Here is a 17294-nt window from a genome sequence, read left to right on the forward strand (position 1 = left end):
GGAAGGCGGCCAGTGAGGAGGCTGGCGTGGCCTGCCGGGGAAAAGCAGGCGGCAGATTCGCTTTATGGCGCTTAGAGGGAGCTGTAATTATGACGTTGTCCGGGAAGCAGGGGGCCTTTCATCCTCTGGTCATCCCATCCACGGTGGCGGGGACAGGGGGGAGCGTGGCAAATGTGAAGCAGCTTTACGGGCCGTCAGCGTGCGGCCCCACCAGCCGGCAGCGCTGCTCGGCTGCACGCTGTCATTGGTCGCCACATTTGTGCTGGGCTTCTCCTATTTGTTTAAGCTGCCCCCGGCCGGCCCGACTCCGCCCACACTGCGTGTCTGGCTGCCGCTTCACGCCACGTAAAAAGCATAAACCCCCATCGTACAACAAATTAGCTTAATGCACACTTCAAAAAGTGATAAAAGCAGTGACGGGGGGGGGGGGGGGGGGCAAAGGTCATCTCCATGGAGACGGCAGACCCACATGAAAGGGACGGGACCTCTGGCCGGGCTTGGAGAATGGAGCCATGCTGGGGGGCGCTTAGCAGCTCCCGGGGGACCCGGGGCCCCGTGGCCCCCCCTGCCCTGCCCCGGTGTGAGCAGACAGCAGCCGCCTCCTGCCCCCCCACCGGCCTCCATTTGCGCTGCCTGATCGGCCTCGTCGCCATGGGCCATGTCTATCATCAGCAGCCAATATCCCTAGCAGGAGCCGTGCTGCCTCTCCGGGGAGAACTCGATCAAGTCCAGATGGGCGTCCGTACGGCTCGGGGCTCCAGCCGCCCCTCTTACTGTCAGCACGGGGGGCGGCAGGGAGCTGAATTATTCCTGCCCCGTTACGGAAAATCCAAACAGAGACCCCAGAAATAAGGATTTAAAAGTTTAACCAACAGCTACAAAAACAAAAAGTTAACTCCTGACTGAAGTTTTTTTTTGCTGTGAAAAATCTGCATGTCTTATACTGTCAGTTTTATTGAATTCGAGCTTGCATCGTTTCTCTGACCAGCCTGACGATACTCCGCGCTTAACAGTTCCTTTTTCAGAGGTTCTTCTTCTGCTCATTTTCTGCCCTGAATGTAAAAAAGAGACGGGGGCACTTCTCTGCTAAAAGCTGCCCGCCTCTCCCTGCTGCTCCCTGGCAGGGCGCAGTGAAGACATTAATCTGACTGCATTTCCTCGGACAGCTGGGGACAGCCTGGCGGTAATGAGATTGCGTCGGACCCGGGGAGTATCGGGTGGTGAAATGCTCTGTCCGGCTCTCTGTTTCCTGGCAGCCTGCTCTCTGGGAGGTCTCGATCGATACGTCGCGAGAGCGCCACCGCCGAGACCACCGGGACAGAGTGACGGAGGGGGCTAAGGCCAGCGATCAGCAGCGGCTCTGATTCAAGGCCGGAGCTCCGTGTCTCTCGTCACGTTATTTCTCACAAATCGCTTCGGATAAAGACAGAAAAACCTGCATCCGCCCTCCAGTGGATGTGGCTTTTTTTGTGGATATCCTGAGGCTAACCTTAACCCTGATCCACATTAACCCAACAGGAGCTGCTTTGCATTTAAAACCCTCTCCGTATATAAACGTGACATCATGCTGAGCTCAGACACTAGGTGCAGACCTCTGTGGGCCAGGCAGTGTGTCACCTGCCCATGTATGCTCTCTGTTGCTACACGCTAGCTACTCAGTGCATCACCTGCCTGTATACACTATCTGCAGTGACATGCTACCACTCAGCGTGTCACCTGCCTGTGTACGCTCTCTGCTGTGACACACTGGCCAGTCAGCGTGTCACCTGCCCCTGTACGCTCTCTGCTGTGACACACTGGCCAGTCAGCGTGTCACCTGCCCCTGTACGCTCTCTGCTGACACACTGGCCAGTCAATGTGTCACCAGCCCGTGTACGCTCTCTGCTGTGACACACTGGCCAGTCAGCGTGTCACCTGCCCATGTACGCTCTCTGCTGTGACACACTGGCCAGTCAGCGTGTCACCTGCCCGTGTACGCTCTCTGCTGTGACACACTGGCCACTCAGCGTGTCACCTGCCGGTGTACGCTCTCTGCTGTGACACACTGGCCAGTCAGCGTGTCACCTGCCCATGTACGCTCTCTGCCACTCCACAACAGCCGTTCAGCGCATCACATTTGTCTCCGCTGTTTACCATGCAGTGGTGGCATGATCCTGACCTTGCATCTGGTAGCTGTAGGGGGCCTGTCCTGTCTGTGGCGTGCTGAAGCCCGATCCGTAGCTCAGGAAGCTGGTCTGGCCCGGAGACTGGGCCTGCGCCAGGCCGCCCTCAGTCTTGATGCCTGCCCACAACGCACCTAGATCAGTTAGTGACACCAGATCCGAATCAGGGTGAACACACTGAGAGTCTGCTACAGCTCTGCTCACTCGCAGCAACATTCATCATCTCTGCGTTTAAGCAGAAGTAGGGGGGGAAAACCATAGTGCCTTTGCGATTGTTAATATTATTTCTAAGTATGGAGCTTAAAAATAGTAAAAATGCAGCCAGTCAGCAGATTGAACACACAGTAATGAGGCCTACGGGACAAGCATGAGACAACCAACCAGATTCCTTGGTAAACATAGGAGTTTCAGGTGGCCCAAACTTTGCGGCATAATGTCAAAATCCCACTCCAGGGCAATGGACGATGCATGGCCACATGTGGGCACCCCACTCCAGACAGCGCCACCCCCAGGCCGTTGGCCGTAATTACCGTAGGCTGGGATCCCGTAGGGCTGGCCAGGTTGAGGGTAGGTGGCGTAGGCAGTGGCTTGCTGCATCCCCGTTGTGTATTGAGGCTGCCCGTACGCCGCCATGTTCTGGGAGGAGGGGGTGGGTAGAATGTGCGGGTAAGGCCGGCTGTTTTTGGTGGGAAAATGGAGAGAGAGAGAAGGACAGAGAGACAGAAAGAGGGAGAGAGGAGATGAAACCCACAGTTAAGGCTGCTATCTGGCAAATTCATAGCAAGTCTGCTACTTGATGGTAAATGCACGGCAAAACTGGAGAAGACAAGAAAATGGGGGGGGGGGGGGAATCAGACAGATATCAAAACGCTGATAAGTCCTGCAAGAGAAAAATAAATCGCAAAGGGAATTTCTTCAAGATAATAATTACAACAGATTTTGGGGTATGCAGGCTGCAGACTTCCAAGCAAAGCGAGCTGCTGGGCAGTCCAGATCTGGCAGAAGGATCTAATTAAGGCCCCAAATGAAGCTGGATGATGCTTATTTTTTTAAAGGGAAATGAAGGAAGCCTTACTTGGAAGGATAGAGCTGTGTGGAGAACTGGTGCGCTTGTCTTGGGCTGAAGCCAGCAGTTCCAATAGCTGAGCAGAGTGAAAAATAAAAAGGCCAAGCACATATTTAAACATTAAAAATAAGGTAAATATTATTTTTTGCCAACAGAACTCCTGGGTTCCAGGGAAGCAGTAATTACATCGCACGGCTGTTTAAGTCCGCACCCTCGCTTCAGGTTCACAGTGACGGACAGTGATGAAGTTAAATGATCGGCTTCGTTTCTTTCCTGTTTTTTCTTTTTTCATCCTTTGCTGACTTCGTATCTCTCCCGCAGCTTCTTGGTCGTCATGGAAACGAGCCGGCGTAAACCGGCCGGCCGCGAGATACCCGCGTGCGGCCGCTTGGCTCCGCGCGGTCACGGAAAGTGCCGGAAACGCTTCGGTAACGCGGCGGAGAGCCGCCTCCACGCAAAGACTCCCGTCTTACCGGGCTCTCGCAGCGCATAAGCGAGGTGTTCGAGGTGAATATGCGGGTGACATCGACCGCGGATACAACTAAGAACTTGTACAAGCGCTGGCAGTGACGAGGGCGACAATGACGCGCGTGAGTTTAGTGCCGTCGTCTGCGGCCTTTTCAGAAAACGCGATGAAGCTGCACTGTAGCGTAGCTGCCGAGAAATTGACTTTCCTAATGAATAAACAATGGACACGCATGTGGCTTTTAGCTAATTACATAATGAATTTCTGCATTTCCATCTCGTCGCTGACACCTGGAAGCTGGACGTACGGTCTCTGCTCTCGCTTCCAAAACTCGGATGTGAAAATCTCCCTTAAAAATCTCCTCGCACGTCATAAAATTCCTATCCAAATACCAATACTAAGACGTAAAGCTTCTCAATAAAAAAAATGCAATTTCTGAAGACATGCACTTAAGAACAAATTAACAGATTGCAAGCACAATGTATTAAACAGACGATCATAAACAACGAAAACACAAAGATCGTCTTTTTTTTTGGATGCAAAGTGGTGTCTTGCGTTAGGGCAGCTGTGGGGACGGCTGTCCGCTAACTGGCTGTCTCACCCCCTCTGAGAGTGTGTGTGAAATTGCTCATGATATACAAAATAAAGTGTTAGGTCTCTATTAGGAGAATGCGTTGAAACGTACTCACTCTGCCTGTAGTGTAAACCCTGCTTAAATTTCTACCATTTAGAGATCAGGTCCTTAGTAAAATATGTGCGAGGATGAAGCCAATTAGCAGCAATGAGACGTTGCTCCTTTTGGCTCCACGAGTGTGTTTCTCTGTTTTTCAGACATGCATCTAATGTGCTGGGACGTGTGGGCACCCCGATGCAGGCGAGCGCAGTGTCAGTGTGCCGTTTCAGACGGACCCTTTGAAGAAACACGTGATCTCATACGACCTACGACCCACGGTTCCTTTGCTACATCTCTGAAGGGCCTTGGCATTTGCGGTGTTTATTCCCTGGCTCGGCTGCTCCCTTAGCCCCCATGTCAAAATAAGAAACTGGGGGGGTGGGGTCGTCCCGCTTGGCCGATGGCCGCAGAGTTGGGTTCTGTGATTCCCACGAGTTAGGGCCGCTCCTCGCTCCTGCAGGGACGATCCCTGGGCCCCCTGGCTTATCCGGGGGATCTCTGCGACCCGTCTCCCGCTAATCAGTTCTGCAGCTGTGAGGAGTCCCCTGTGACCCCCCCCTCCCCCGGGCCCCTGCCCTCACCTGATCCTGAGAAGCTGTCCAGAGAGCCTTCAGCTGTGGAGGTGGTGATCTCAGAGCTGCTCATTGGTTCCGTTTTAACTGCAAATAACAAGAGGGTCACATGAACACAAAGCATGGCAGAATGGGAGTGTGACCTACAGCCTGATTTCCCACTCCAGAACCAGCCCAAGTTCTGAAGCCACAACAGCACTCAAAAGTTGATTTTCATCAAAATGGATATGTATATATATTTTTTAATGAAATGGCTATTAAATACATTCATTGAGTCAGAGACACAGAGCTATGTTCTGCAAAATAAAGAGGAAAAGAGGTATACAGATCCGTCAGACAACGAAGGGGTGAAACATGTTGCTCTTTGCCTGTGCTGGTAAAATGTTAAATGGCCCGCAGATTCCCAGTTCCCAGTGACGCGGTGGGGATCCCTTGTGAGCCGTCTGCTCAGGCCCCATCAGGTTGTTAAAAGGCCCACAGATTCCCGGTTTCCAGTGGCGTGGCGGGGATCCCGTGTGAGCCGTCCGCTCAGGCCCTGTCAGGATGTTAAAAGGTCCGCAGATTCCCGGTTTCCAGTGGCACAGCGGGGATCCCGTGTGAGCCGTCCGCTCAGACACTGTAAGGCGCCATGTTGCTTCTCAGGCTGTTCTCCTGTGTACTTCTGCATACTGTGCTGTTTATAAATTGCCTAGCTCCTCTGGCACCAGCATGGTATCGCTGCACGTGATGGTACAGCCACTGACAGCAGGCTTGGAGGTACAAATGGACCCAGGGAGGCGGGTGTGCGGGCGTTGGTGTGTGAGCCATGCTGCCTCAGCTCTACCGGTGTGACCACAGAAACAAGTTAACATCTGCCTGATGACTGCGGCTCTTTGAAATGAATCCGTTCCTCCTCGGGGGGGAAGGGGGTGTTCTGGGAACAGGCTGGCGATGTGGGTATGGGGCTGTGCCCGACGGGAGATGCCACTCTCCCTTATGTCAGACATGTTCCCAGAATGTTCACCATGTGGAGAAACACGTGTCAGAGCAAACAACGTGGGGCACACCTCACAGGGGGGCCACGGCGGGCCGGGGGCCATGCACACACAAAGCAGGCATACCTCTGGGTCCCCCGGCACTGAACCTGCATCATGTACCCTGCCCCCCACCCCCCCAGATCATTCACACAACATTGAGCCACCAGCAAACCACCGCAAACCATGCGGGAAAGAGTCAGACAGCACACAGCAAACCGGATTGGAGGAAGAGCCTTGGAATGAAAGGGACAATGACTGAGGACTGTCAAGGACCAGGTTTCCAGAATGCAGGAGGTCATGGGCCAAATCAACTGAGTACATAACTCATATTCTTGAAAATAATTAATTAGCAATGATTTATGTGATTAAATATTTCGGCGGGTTTCACTGTGAAAGTGAGCCTTTTAGCAGATTTAGCAGAAGCTCTCACACTGGTGATCAGGCTAATGACAGCAGAGTTAGGAGCTGGGAAGATGCCAGTATTGTCCTTTCATTGTATCGTGAGATCAGGACAAACCTGAAGCGTCCTGCGCACTAGGAGCTAGCAGCCAGTCGGCTGTGGCGAGCATGGTGATGTTATCACCTGTGGGAAAGAGGAATCGCAGGGGACACATGACAATCTTCACAAATATCACCGCTTTCAGCACGAAACGCGCGTCCATCCGGGCCCCGTGGCGCTGCAGGGCTGTCGGTGATCCTGGCAAGGTCACCTGGAATAGTGGGTGGGTGGTTGGGCTGCTTTGCTGCATTAAAGTACTGTGCTGCGCAGGTTCCGGAGCCTTCCTGTAACGTCCTGGGTAAGGCTCAGAGAGTGCGTGTTCAAGGAGCTTAACCTGCCGGCTACCATGTAAGTACACGCCCGGCAGGGAGCACAAGCGAAGGTCAAACTGTCTCCCGTAATGCTAGAAAGATCCGGGAGGAGGGGGAGGGTGTGCATGAGAAAGAGGGAGAGAGTGCAGGAGACGTACCTTCTGTGCCATTTGGGGTGATGGGGTTGTTATTGATGTGCGAGTTGTCGAGACCTGGACCACTGGGGGACTCACTGCTTCCACTGACTCTGTTGTGTGGGCTGGTTAGATCCTGCATTTCCATAGACCTGCAGCGAGATGCAGGGGGTCACACCTCTACTCTGACAGCTCCCCCCAAGTACAGGGGGATGGGTATACAAGGACAGGGCAGGGACAGTGGGGGGGGGGCAATGGGGATAAGGCAGACAGTGAAAGGAGTATGGGGGACAGTAGCGGTACAGAGGAGACAATGGGTGGACAGTGGAGGGATGGGGGACAGAGGGGGACAAGTGTGGCTTGTAGGCTGTTTAGAATGTCACTTTGAAATGAACTTTACTATTTAATCTTTTCACCAAACAAACAAAAAATGACACCCACACACATACAAAAATATAGAAAAATGCAGATTTTACTATCAAGTATGCATCGCTTATTTTTCTAAAAAAATAAAACTCCAAATGTAGCGACATTAAAAACTGAACAATTAAAATATCAGTTATATACAGTATGTATTTCAGGATCACATGAGAATAATGTATGAGTATATATATACACACACACACATATATATTCACATGGTACGTGTGTGTATGTGTGTGTATAAAACAGGATGTATCAGAATTGCGCGGGAGACTCGGTGAGCACTGGGGTACCTGAGCTGACCCACCCCCACACAAGCCGCCTGACTCCTGCTCCCAAGCCCTGACCCAGCAGGCCGCCCCCCCCCCCCCCCCCTCCCCGATTTATCCTGAAGCACAAACATTAGTTTATCACACATCTATACGGCCACTGTGCTTTTCTGATGCACGGGCATCTACAGGGAGGTCTCCAGTACAGGAACACACCTCAGCACCTTGTACGGCTTCAACATGAAGTATTTTGATAACGAAAATGAAGAGGAAATGAAGTGGAATGCAGCAGCAAGCAGGTGTTTAACAAAACGTTTTAAAATGATTTTAGGCTTTTTATTCTTTTATATTCTCAGAGTAGTTTTCACACTGGAAAAAGACTCAACTGATTCAAATACTAAATATCAAATTATTTGCATCACATTGCTGTATGTATTGCTGATAATTTCGGGAGATTTTTTTTTGTTAAAGTGCAAGAAAGTAACACTTAAAAAAAATAGAACATTTAAAATACTTTAATGAAGTTCTGCAGCCCACAGCATGTCCTTCAGCATCTCAGGCTGGACTCTCACATACGGATTATCAATTTGGATAAACAGCTGTTTTTTCCCCTCTCTGTTCTGGGGGTGATTTTTGAGTAAGAAAAGCCCTTTTCTTGCTGATGCACTGCACGTCCCAAACTTTGACCTACTACTAAATTATAGCAGTTACCTTTAGGAAGAGGTACCGCTCATCTAAAGAACCACAGAAATGCTTCGGCTTTGACCGGCAAAGACCTCACGACCAACTCTTGCCTGAGCTCCACCGAGCCCACAGTTGTACATCTCAGAAAGGTGAGTGACAGCAGTGTCTTACCTGGAACCGGATGGATCAGAATCATCTGAATGAGCTTGTGTGCCTCTTCCCACCTGCCAAGCAGAAACAAAGTCACTCCTTGTTACTCTGGTCGGCGCTGCTGTCCAAACCCATCCGCCACACAATAGACATTGTCTGAGGAAACATTATTGTTCTTCTCTAGTGGAGAGCAGGAACAGAGAGGCACATTGTATGTGGGCTAAAGCCTCTGCTGTTGTTTCCTCCTCCAGGTCTTCCCTCCTCCCCATGCAGGGGGGGGGGGGGGGGCGGAGGCTGGGGGATGGTGTGGGGGGGGGGGTGCCAAATGACGGAAAGGTGATTCATCATTGGTCTACGACAGCTGCAAACTGGATTAACCCTCCCCCAATCAGCATGCAAAGTGGCTTAGCCAAGGTAAGCAGGAAGGGGTGTCCTAGCAGAGGCGGGCAGCGGGGCGGGGAGAAGCCGGGAGAGTGCGCTGAGCGGCGCTAAGTGGAGCGCGACACCCCCAGCATCTCCAGCGGGATCCTTCATCCCGCCTGACACTATCTGAGGCTCATCTGCACTCCCCCCCACCTCACGCTGACAGCTCCTAATGATCAGCGTGGCCTCCTCCCGCAGGCCCAGCTTGCCCGGGCGCCGGCGAGGGGGCCATGGCGTGGGGAAGGCAGCGCCGCTGCAAGAAGAAGAATGAGGCACACGTATTTTGCGGCGTGTGCTGGCAACGGGGGCACAGACGTCTTTTTCTGAAAAACCCTACAGATCCCGGCATGAATTTTTTATCGTTTCTGGCTCCCAGGTAACCTGAGCCGTGTGGTGTGATGGCGCCGTGCGTCGTGGTGAGCCCATCATGAATACGCTCACGCGGAAAACAGCAAAGCGAGTGCGGTGTGCCGGACATCGTCCAGGGACGAGGTTGTAAAAATGGCGAGGGCAGTGGGCTACTTTTCGGAGGGGGAGGGTGCTGTGAGCATGGACATCCCCCGGCCCCCGCCGCCCGCAGGTGATGCGCACCAGGTGAAGCGTGGCCCAAAACGAGGAGGCAGGCACTTCTCCTGCACCAGTGGTTATTTATTGTTTAAAGGGGGGCATGGAGCATCTTTGATGTGCATTTCAGTTCAGGCTGAACTGCGTGCCCTTTGATGGCCGCAGAACAAAGCCGGGGAGTCGAGGCTTTCAGAGCACTGTTATAAAAAGGAAAGCAGCGAGCCGAAGGCTCTTCGCCGCGTACTGCCGCTCCATTGTTACACTCCCCGTAGCTGAGCCGCTGCGCGATCCCGTTAGCAAACACGGCCCCCGCGGTGGGCCGTCCTGCCCGGCCGCATTGCCTGCTTCTACCTGCGACTGCAAAACTCGTTATTCGCTCCTGCAGCGATGCAGCAGTGTTTACGGAAAATAAAAAGATCAAACTTTTTGCTAAATTTCTGTGTATTACCAAATGCGACCTAGTACAATTCTGCATTTTAAAAAAAAATTCGGTTAAACATAAAATGTAATCTAGGTACATTGTCACTACAAAATTTTCTTAATCGATAAATACAATTACAATTATACCTATAATTAAAAATATGTGTTTTGGTTAAAAGAAAAGAGCCTGCCCTCTTCCCCGAGAGCTCTTCCCAGCTCGTTTTATGGGAAGTTAACTTTATAGGCCGTATCGCGCTTGTTCCTTTGAATTTAACCTTGTACACAGACCATGTGTTGTGCGTTACTAGCTCAGAAAAACAGTGCTTTAATCAGAATGATTTTAGGACTAATCCGCACTCAGGTCGCCGTGTGGTGGCCGAGAGGAGGCCCCGCGGGGAGAGAGGCACCACGCCACACGGCGATTGGACACAGATGTGGGTGAAATTAGTCAAAGTTTACAGAATGCTACATGCCAGCCGATCCTCTCCGCTATGGACATCCAAATAGACAGCGTCAAGCGGCGGCGAGGCCTTCAGGCAAGATACGGCGTGACCGACTACGTCGCCAATCACAGCCCAGGCAAGAATTTACGGGCAATACCATGCAGAGAGGCTAATCAGGACAGAAAGAGTCAAAATATGTGAAAGATTCTACCTCAGCTGGAGATCCCTGAGTGGGATCAGATATTAAATATATGTTTGAAAGTCACGATTAATCATAGCCCCACTCTTGACATTATTACACTGAAATTCAACTGAAAATTATATGCGTCCAAGAAAGCAAGCTATAATGACCATTTTCAATTCTCACTTTTCATTAATTAAAAGTGTAATCCCTCACAGATGTCTGGATTGTTGACGTGCAATTTGTCCCTCTCATTTAGTTAAATCTGACAAGGTGCTCCGGCCATTCACTGAATAGCTACATTAAATCTGTTAATACTGTGCTCTTCAACCCCAGAAATTATTTCCAGAAGGCAGCTTCAGTCCGAGGGTCCATCACCAGAGATTTAAGGGGGCCGTTTTATCACCACTACCACCACCACCAAACCCCCCCCTCCCGCCCCCAGCAGCAGAAGCCACACAGTACACGGGCACAAAACAAGCCACAAACAAAACCAATCTGGGAACAAAAACGGAACAGGGACAGAGAGCGGCATTCGCAACTCAGCCCCAGCTTTCCCTTATATATACCCTGTATATATACACCGCAGATCAACATTTTTCTGACATGTGGGGTATAGATTATACATTTATAAATCCAAACTATACAGACACATTTCAAATACAAATATTAAAATTAATTGTTTGCATATGTCGCCGTGTTTTTAAAAACCCATTTTGTGCTAAATTCAAACAAATTTTCAAATTAATTTGTTCACACTTTTGAAGAATTTATAAAAGGCAAAGAGGAGCCCAGTGTTCCAGTGTTTGCGTTTTTTTCTTACTGCATCCTGCTACCGTCACATTGCAAATTACAATAAATAAAATGTTGCCGTTGCCCTTTGTAACAAACGGCAGTGTAAAGTACACATCAGGCACGATTCCTATTTGAGCTTAAAAGCTACCAGCCATTAATGAGCCACTTAAAAGAAAAATAAACAGTCGATTAGCCACAAACAGGCAAACAGGCACTGGGGTCGGGTCGATGGGCAGCGGTCTCAGCCTTCGGCCCTCATTTCCTGCTCTAGGGGCGATGCGGCGCAGGGGCGTATGGCCCCTTTACAAAATAGCGCCCTCCTTCTGTGTTTGGTAAACAGAACAGCGTGCTGATCACCACGCACTAACTGTCCCCGGGTCGCTCCTGTTAGTGAACGGCTGCACTGTATCAATTAGCCCCCCGCGTGTGTGACACACGAGGGGGGGGCCCTTTTGCAAACAGCGCCGGCACTTCGGTCCGCATTGAGGGTCTGGCCCGGCCCCAACGAGGGATTTATTAAAACAAATAGAGAGGACAAACAGGGCAAGGAGGCCACTCATTATCCATTAATTTGATAAGCGGCCTCATTGTGTGAGGAGAATAGAAGCAGGAGGAGCACAGTCACTGCTGCTACCGCTGTTTAGTATACAAAGGAAGGGGCTGTTTGTCCTCCCCTCGGCCTCCTCAGTCGCTCCCTCGCTCACTCCGCTACCTCTCCCCGATAAATCCCTGTATTTCTAAGCCTCTTAGATATTGCACTTTCATCACTGAATTTTAAGAACGGAAGAGCAGTGGCTTCACACGTACAACGGCCCTTACCGTTCGTAAAACCTGGCGAACTCCAAAGAGCAAACTCGCCGACAAAAGCCTGGTTTCATGATATTTTTTTATAGCAGAATTATTTGTGGTTTTTCATTATTATTACAAGTTCCATCCTGCTGGAGCCAGCTTATCAACAGGACATGCCTTTAATTCAGCAAAATAAATTGGACTTTATTTAAAAGCGAGGTGATGTAAGCCTTGTAAAAATCCAAAGATATCTCGGAGGAGGCCAGAGTGGCTTTGAGACAGGCCTCACCCAGCATTCCTCTCTACAGCAGATGTCACTGGATGTCAACCCCTCTAACCCAGCTCCTTGGCGATAACTGGGGCTGCCTGGGAGGCTACTCAGGGGTGCTGTGGGGGGCAGGGGCACGCGTGTTTTTGCTTGTTGCGTTGAAAACGCCGACTTTTTGAGCGCGAGGATTTCCATCCCCAGAAACCATTCAAAAAAATTTTCAAAATGATTATTCCAGCTGATCAGCTCCGAACACCTGCTTTGGTTTTATTTTTTATTTTTTATCAGGCTGCAATTTAAAAAGCTTTCCGAAGATCCTCCAGACAATGTATTTAAAGGGTGTTACTTTGGACGACCCGACCTAAGGTACTTGCAAATCGAAGAAACCAGAGGCTGTAATCAGCGAATTTGCCGGAAAAGCAGCAATCTGTCATTTATAAGAGAAGGACAGACAGCGAACAAACCAAAAGCAGACCCTCATATCAGCACTTCATTCACATCCCCGCTATTACTCTCACACTGCAAAGAAATTCCCAAGATTTGTTTGAAATTACACGGTTATGCAGCATGTAAATTATTGTAAATAGATGCGTAAATTGTGGTAAATGTGTAAATTACTGTAAATGTTTTTGCATATATCAAAAGGAATCTTTTTTTTTTTTTTACAAAAGCAAATAAATGAACATTCATTATATAAAATTACTTTTCTTTTTGGATTAACTAAAACTAAAAATTAAATACATTATTTACTCTGTTTACCTGTTTTCTGAGTGTGTAAATGAATATTAATTTGGAACTATATTTTTAGATATTAGATATACTGTTTCAGACTACATAAAAAAAAACTGACAATGTTTTCTTCTGTAAAAGTGTCGCCCAATTAATATTAATATCCTGAAGTTTGTTATTTAATTTATGAAGTCTCAGTAAATTTTGTTTCCTAGAAAATCATATAAACTGGAGCTAAATCTAAGAACTGTGGCATTTTTAAAGCATTAATTTTAGCATCTCCTTGGCAGTAAATTCCAAAAATGAAAAAAATAAAACTGTACATTTCAAAATATTTAACTTAAACCACAGAATAAAGTATTCTTAACTTTTCACCGACTGACAATTGAAAATTAGACTTCTGACACGCATACAATGATGTTGGGGATGATGGTAATAAGAATATTGATAGTAGCAGTGTACTGAAGAGGAGCACCTTCTTCAACGCGCGTCGTGTTTGTCCGGTGCGCTCAGAAGGCTCCCACAGCAAATTCACAAATCTAGCAGAAATAAGAGGCAAATGAGCTGGAAGGAGAGGAATACTCACTGTTGCTGGAAAAGTGGGGAAGTGGGGTACCTTCCTGTTGCTCCGTGCCTCTCCGATGCTGCCTGTATCTCTCCAGGTCAAAAAGCACTTTACCAACAGCTGAAGCAGAGGCTCACGCGTGAATTACAGATGCAAGGCAGCCCTGTTCGCTCTCATTTTAGGCGTTTAAAGCCCAGAGCGCCAGGCCGTATCTCTGCAGGGTGACGGACGGTGGAAGGGAATGAGGCTTGTCCGATTACCGCTGTGGGCAGTGACTAGCGAGTGTCTAAGGAAGAAGGATAGAAAAAAAGAAAGACAGGCAGAGAGGGAGGGAGCGACGGGGGGGGGGGGGGGAGGGGGGAGCTGCTATTTGAAACAGCAGAAAGTTTCAAGCTCAGTGCTCTTTCACAGGAGGCTTTGGTGTGGTGGAGGCACATGGAGGGGGGGTGCTGAGTGTCATTCACTCACAGCTTTAAGCAATGCGGCTTCTCTCCCAGATCCTATCAGTGATCCTAAGACAATGAAACGGCAAATCCTTCAGCTATCCCGCTCGTCTGCCCAATCTACCCGCCCCCCCCAGGGCACTTGGCTTTTTTTCACTCCTCCCCTTGTTTTTTATTTTTCCAACACAGACCGCAGATTTTCTCTTGAGTCAGGTCAAAATTTGACAAAAGGGGTAGATCGATGTGAAGTCACCCCCACAGGATATATTCATTAGGTGAGTAGCCCCCCCCCCCCCCCCCCCCCCCCCCACTGGAGCAGACCGGGGTGTCCCAGACCAGGCTGGTGGAAGCTCTCCGTCAACAAGTAGCTGCCAAAGCCATTTGCGAGGTAAAGAAGGAATTACACAAGCTGGAGGGGAACATTTCCGCTTCCCAAAGGCTGCAGCTTTCAGGCAAAGCCGGGGAGGACGAAGCGCGAAGCCCCCCAGGGCTCTCTCAGGGGGCTGGGGGACTGCGGAGAGTCTCACAACAACAATAAATATTTGCTTCCCCTCATCTGTGAAACTAAAAAAAAAGTGTTACACCGAGGAGCAGTTTTTTTTAGGCGTAACCCTGGAAATGTCACCGTTCAGACACGCTGAAGTGTTCCTAAAAAGTCCAGGGCCTGGAACGGACATGAGGCAGCATCCTTTTACCACCTTTTAAAGAGAGGAACATCCACAAGAACCAGGCTTCGGCCCGGATTCTCAGGAGCGTCAGCCGTGCTGCCAAAGATTCGAAGGGTTTGTGGCCCATCTTTGGTTCTGCTAGTAGGGTCCTACAGGGCTTGACGGGAGTCACCGACCCGAACAAATCCGGTCCATGTGGGCGAGGGTGCGAGTGTGATGCCCCCCCTTTCCTACAGGTAAACTGGCAGTTTCACATTTCCAACTGGGAAAAAGAAGCATATTACATGGCGAAGCGCAGTGCGATAACTCAATAGGCTAATGCCGGCTCTGGGAATCTCAGGTAACTCTGTGCAATAGCTGAGAGCTATAAATGCATATTGAGTTATTACATTTGCTCTCGCTCATTCAGCAGCTGCGTGGAATTAACTTCCAATGTAATTTTGCAAGTGAGTTATTTTGAAATTGCACAGTATAATTACCTTGAATTGTTTACGTCTCCCATACTAACTACATCGTATTTGTTCCATGGCTGTTCGTCTGCAGTAAGCACTGGCTTATGTTCTGAGCCGCTGTTGGAGCAGCTGGCGGTGGGGGGGGGGGGGGGGGGGTTGCACAATTTCAGGAGTATATACACAATAAAAACCCCTGTCTCAGCATCATATAAAGACCAGAGTCCGTCTTCAGCGCAGAAAGATGCCACTAAAGCACAAGCTAAAGTCAAACAAACCAAAAGAGTTAAGAAAAAATATACACCTAAATATATATATATATATATATATATATATATATATATATATATAAAGATATATATATATATATATATATAAAGATATATATATATATATATATATATATATAAAGATATATATATATAAAGATATGTATGATATTACATATGTATATATTAAATCTGACAAAGTCCTTTGATCATGTGACCTACACATTTATACATTCTCGTTATGCGGGTGCTGAGGATGCTGCACTCGTAATGAGAATTCACCGCTGTTCACGGACTTTGCTTCTCTCTACCGGTGCAGCATGCCTGGCAGGAAAATGCCACCCGCCAAAACTATATCTGGCAAGAAATTTGAGAGGCCGGCCGAGATTAAAATGCAAAGCTGTTCTTTATTAAAAATGATCTCCATGTGGCCTCAGACTGTCGGAGGTGCCTAATTCCACCAGGGATGAGGGTCTCCAGCCGGGAAGCATGTCACACAGACACACAGACACACAAAAACACAGGCACACAGACACACAGACACACAAAAACACAGGCACACAGACACACAGGCACACAGACACACAAAAACACAGGCACACAGACACACAGGCACACAGACACACAAAAACACAGGCACACAGACACACAGGCACACAAACACGCAGTCACACAGGCACACAGACACACAAAAACACAGACACACAGACACACAAACACGTAGTCACACAGACACACAAAAACACAGGCACACAAAAACACAGACACACAGGCACACAGACACACAGACACACAAAAACACAGGAACACAGACACACAAAAACACAGACACACAGGCACACAAACACGCAGTCACACAGACACACAAAAACACAGACACACAGGCACACAAAAACACAGACACACAGGCACACAGACACACAGACACACAAAAACACAGGAACACAGACACACAGGCACACAAAAACACAGACACACAGACCCACAAAAACACAGACACACAAAAACACAGGAACACAGACACACAGGTACACAGGCACACAGACACACAAAAACACAGACACACAAAAACACAGGAACACAGACACAAAAAACACAGACACACAGGCACACAAAAACACAGGCATACAGACACACAAGCACACAGACACACAAAAACACAGGAACACAGGCACACAAAAACACAGGCACACAGACACACAAAAACACAGGCATACAGACACCCAAGCACACAGACACACCCATGACTCGTGTCAATGTCACCACACAAGCAGCGACACCCATTCAATCCATCTTTTTTCAGGCCTCCTTTAAAGGCACAGTGGCCAACGAAAGATCTCAGGTCGCTATGGTGACCGGTTCTGCATTACTGGATGCTCTTTTTGCCTGCGCAGTGCAGTAATACGTTAATGCAAATGCAGCCATGATGCGAATCAGAAAAACAGTAACCGGTGGCCGGCGGGGTGGGAGTGGTGGTGGGGGGGGGGGGGTGGCAATATGAGGGAGTGTTTTGGTAGGACTGCTACAACATTTACACAGTGTCACACTTTCTGGGTGTCAAGTTGCCTTTTTGACACAAGTCTGTTACTGCCGCTGACTCGCGGGATTGGAAACGTGAACTCTGGTCCAGACCCTCATGAAAACAACACCTATAATATATTTATTTAGACGTTTTACCAGCCAAATGTTTTTCTATCCTCCGCAAGGAAAGTGAAGTTTCTAATCCTCACGGCTTTTCGCAAAGGGGCCCGAAGGTGGCCTCGCAGTAATTTGTCAAGCGACTGGGCGGCTACTACGGGACCCAGTGTGTGGCGTGAGCCTGGGGCGCCATCACAGTGACTGACCCCACGCCTAGCACTGGGG

At 49.2% G+C, this 17294-nt stretch overlaps 1 protein-coding gene across 1 annotated transcript in view; it reads right to left on the reverse strand.

Annotated features, from left to right (window-relative positions):
* The window catches only part of eya1 (EYA transcriptional coactivator and phosphatase 1), a 34221-nt gene extending 20331 nt beyond the window's left edge, over positions 1 to 13890 (reverse strand). Inside the window, 8 exon segments of the mRNA XM_048977243.1 lie at positions 2159 to 2281; positions 2693 to 2838; positions 3238 to 3304; positions 4949 to 5026; positions 6473 to 6538; positions 6924 to 7051; positions 8447 to 8499; positions 13624 to 13890. Of these exon segments, the coding sequence (XP_048833200.1) occupies positions 2159 to 2281; positions 2693 to 2838; positions 3238 to 3304; positions 4949 to 5026; positions 6473 to 6538; positions 6924 to 7047 (604 nt within the window). The 5' untranslated portion in view covers positions 7048 to 7051; positions 8447 to 8499; positions 13624 to 13890.
* Between the last annotated feature and the right edge of the window lie 3404 nt (positions 13891 to 17294).

Source organism: Brienomyrus brachyistius, chromosome 15, assembly GCF_023856365.1.
Source record: "Brienomyrus brachyistius isolate T26 chromosome 15, BBRACH_0.4, whole genome shotgun sequence".
Lineage (NCBI taxonomy): Eukaryota > Metazoa > Chordata > Actinopteri > Osteoglossiformes > Mormyridae > Brienomyrus > Brienomyrus brachyistius.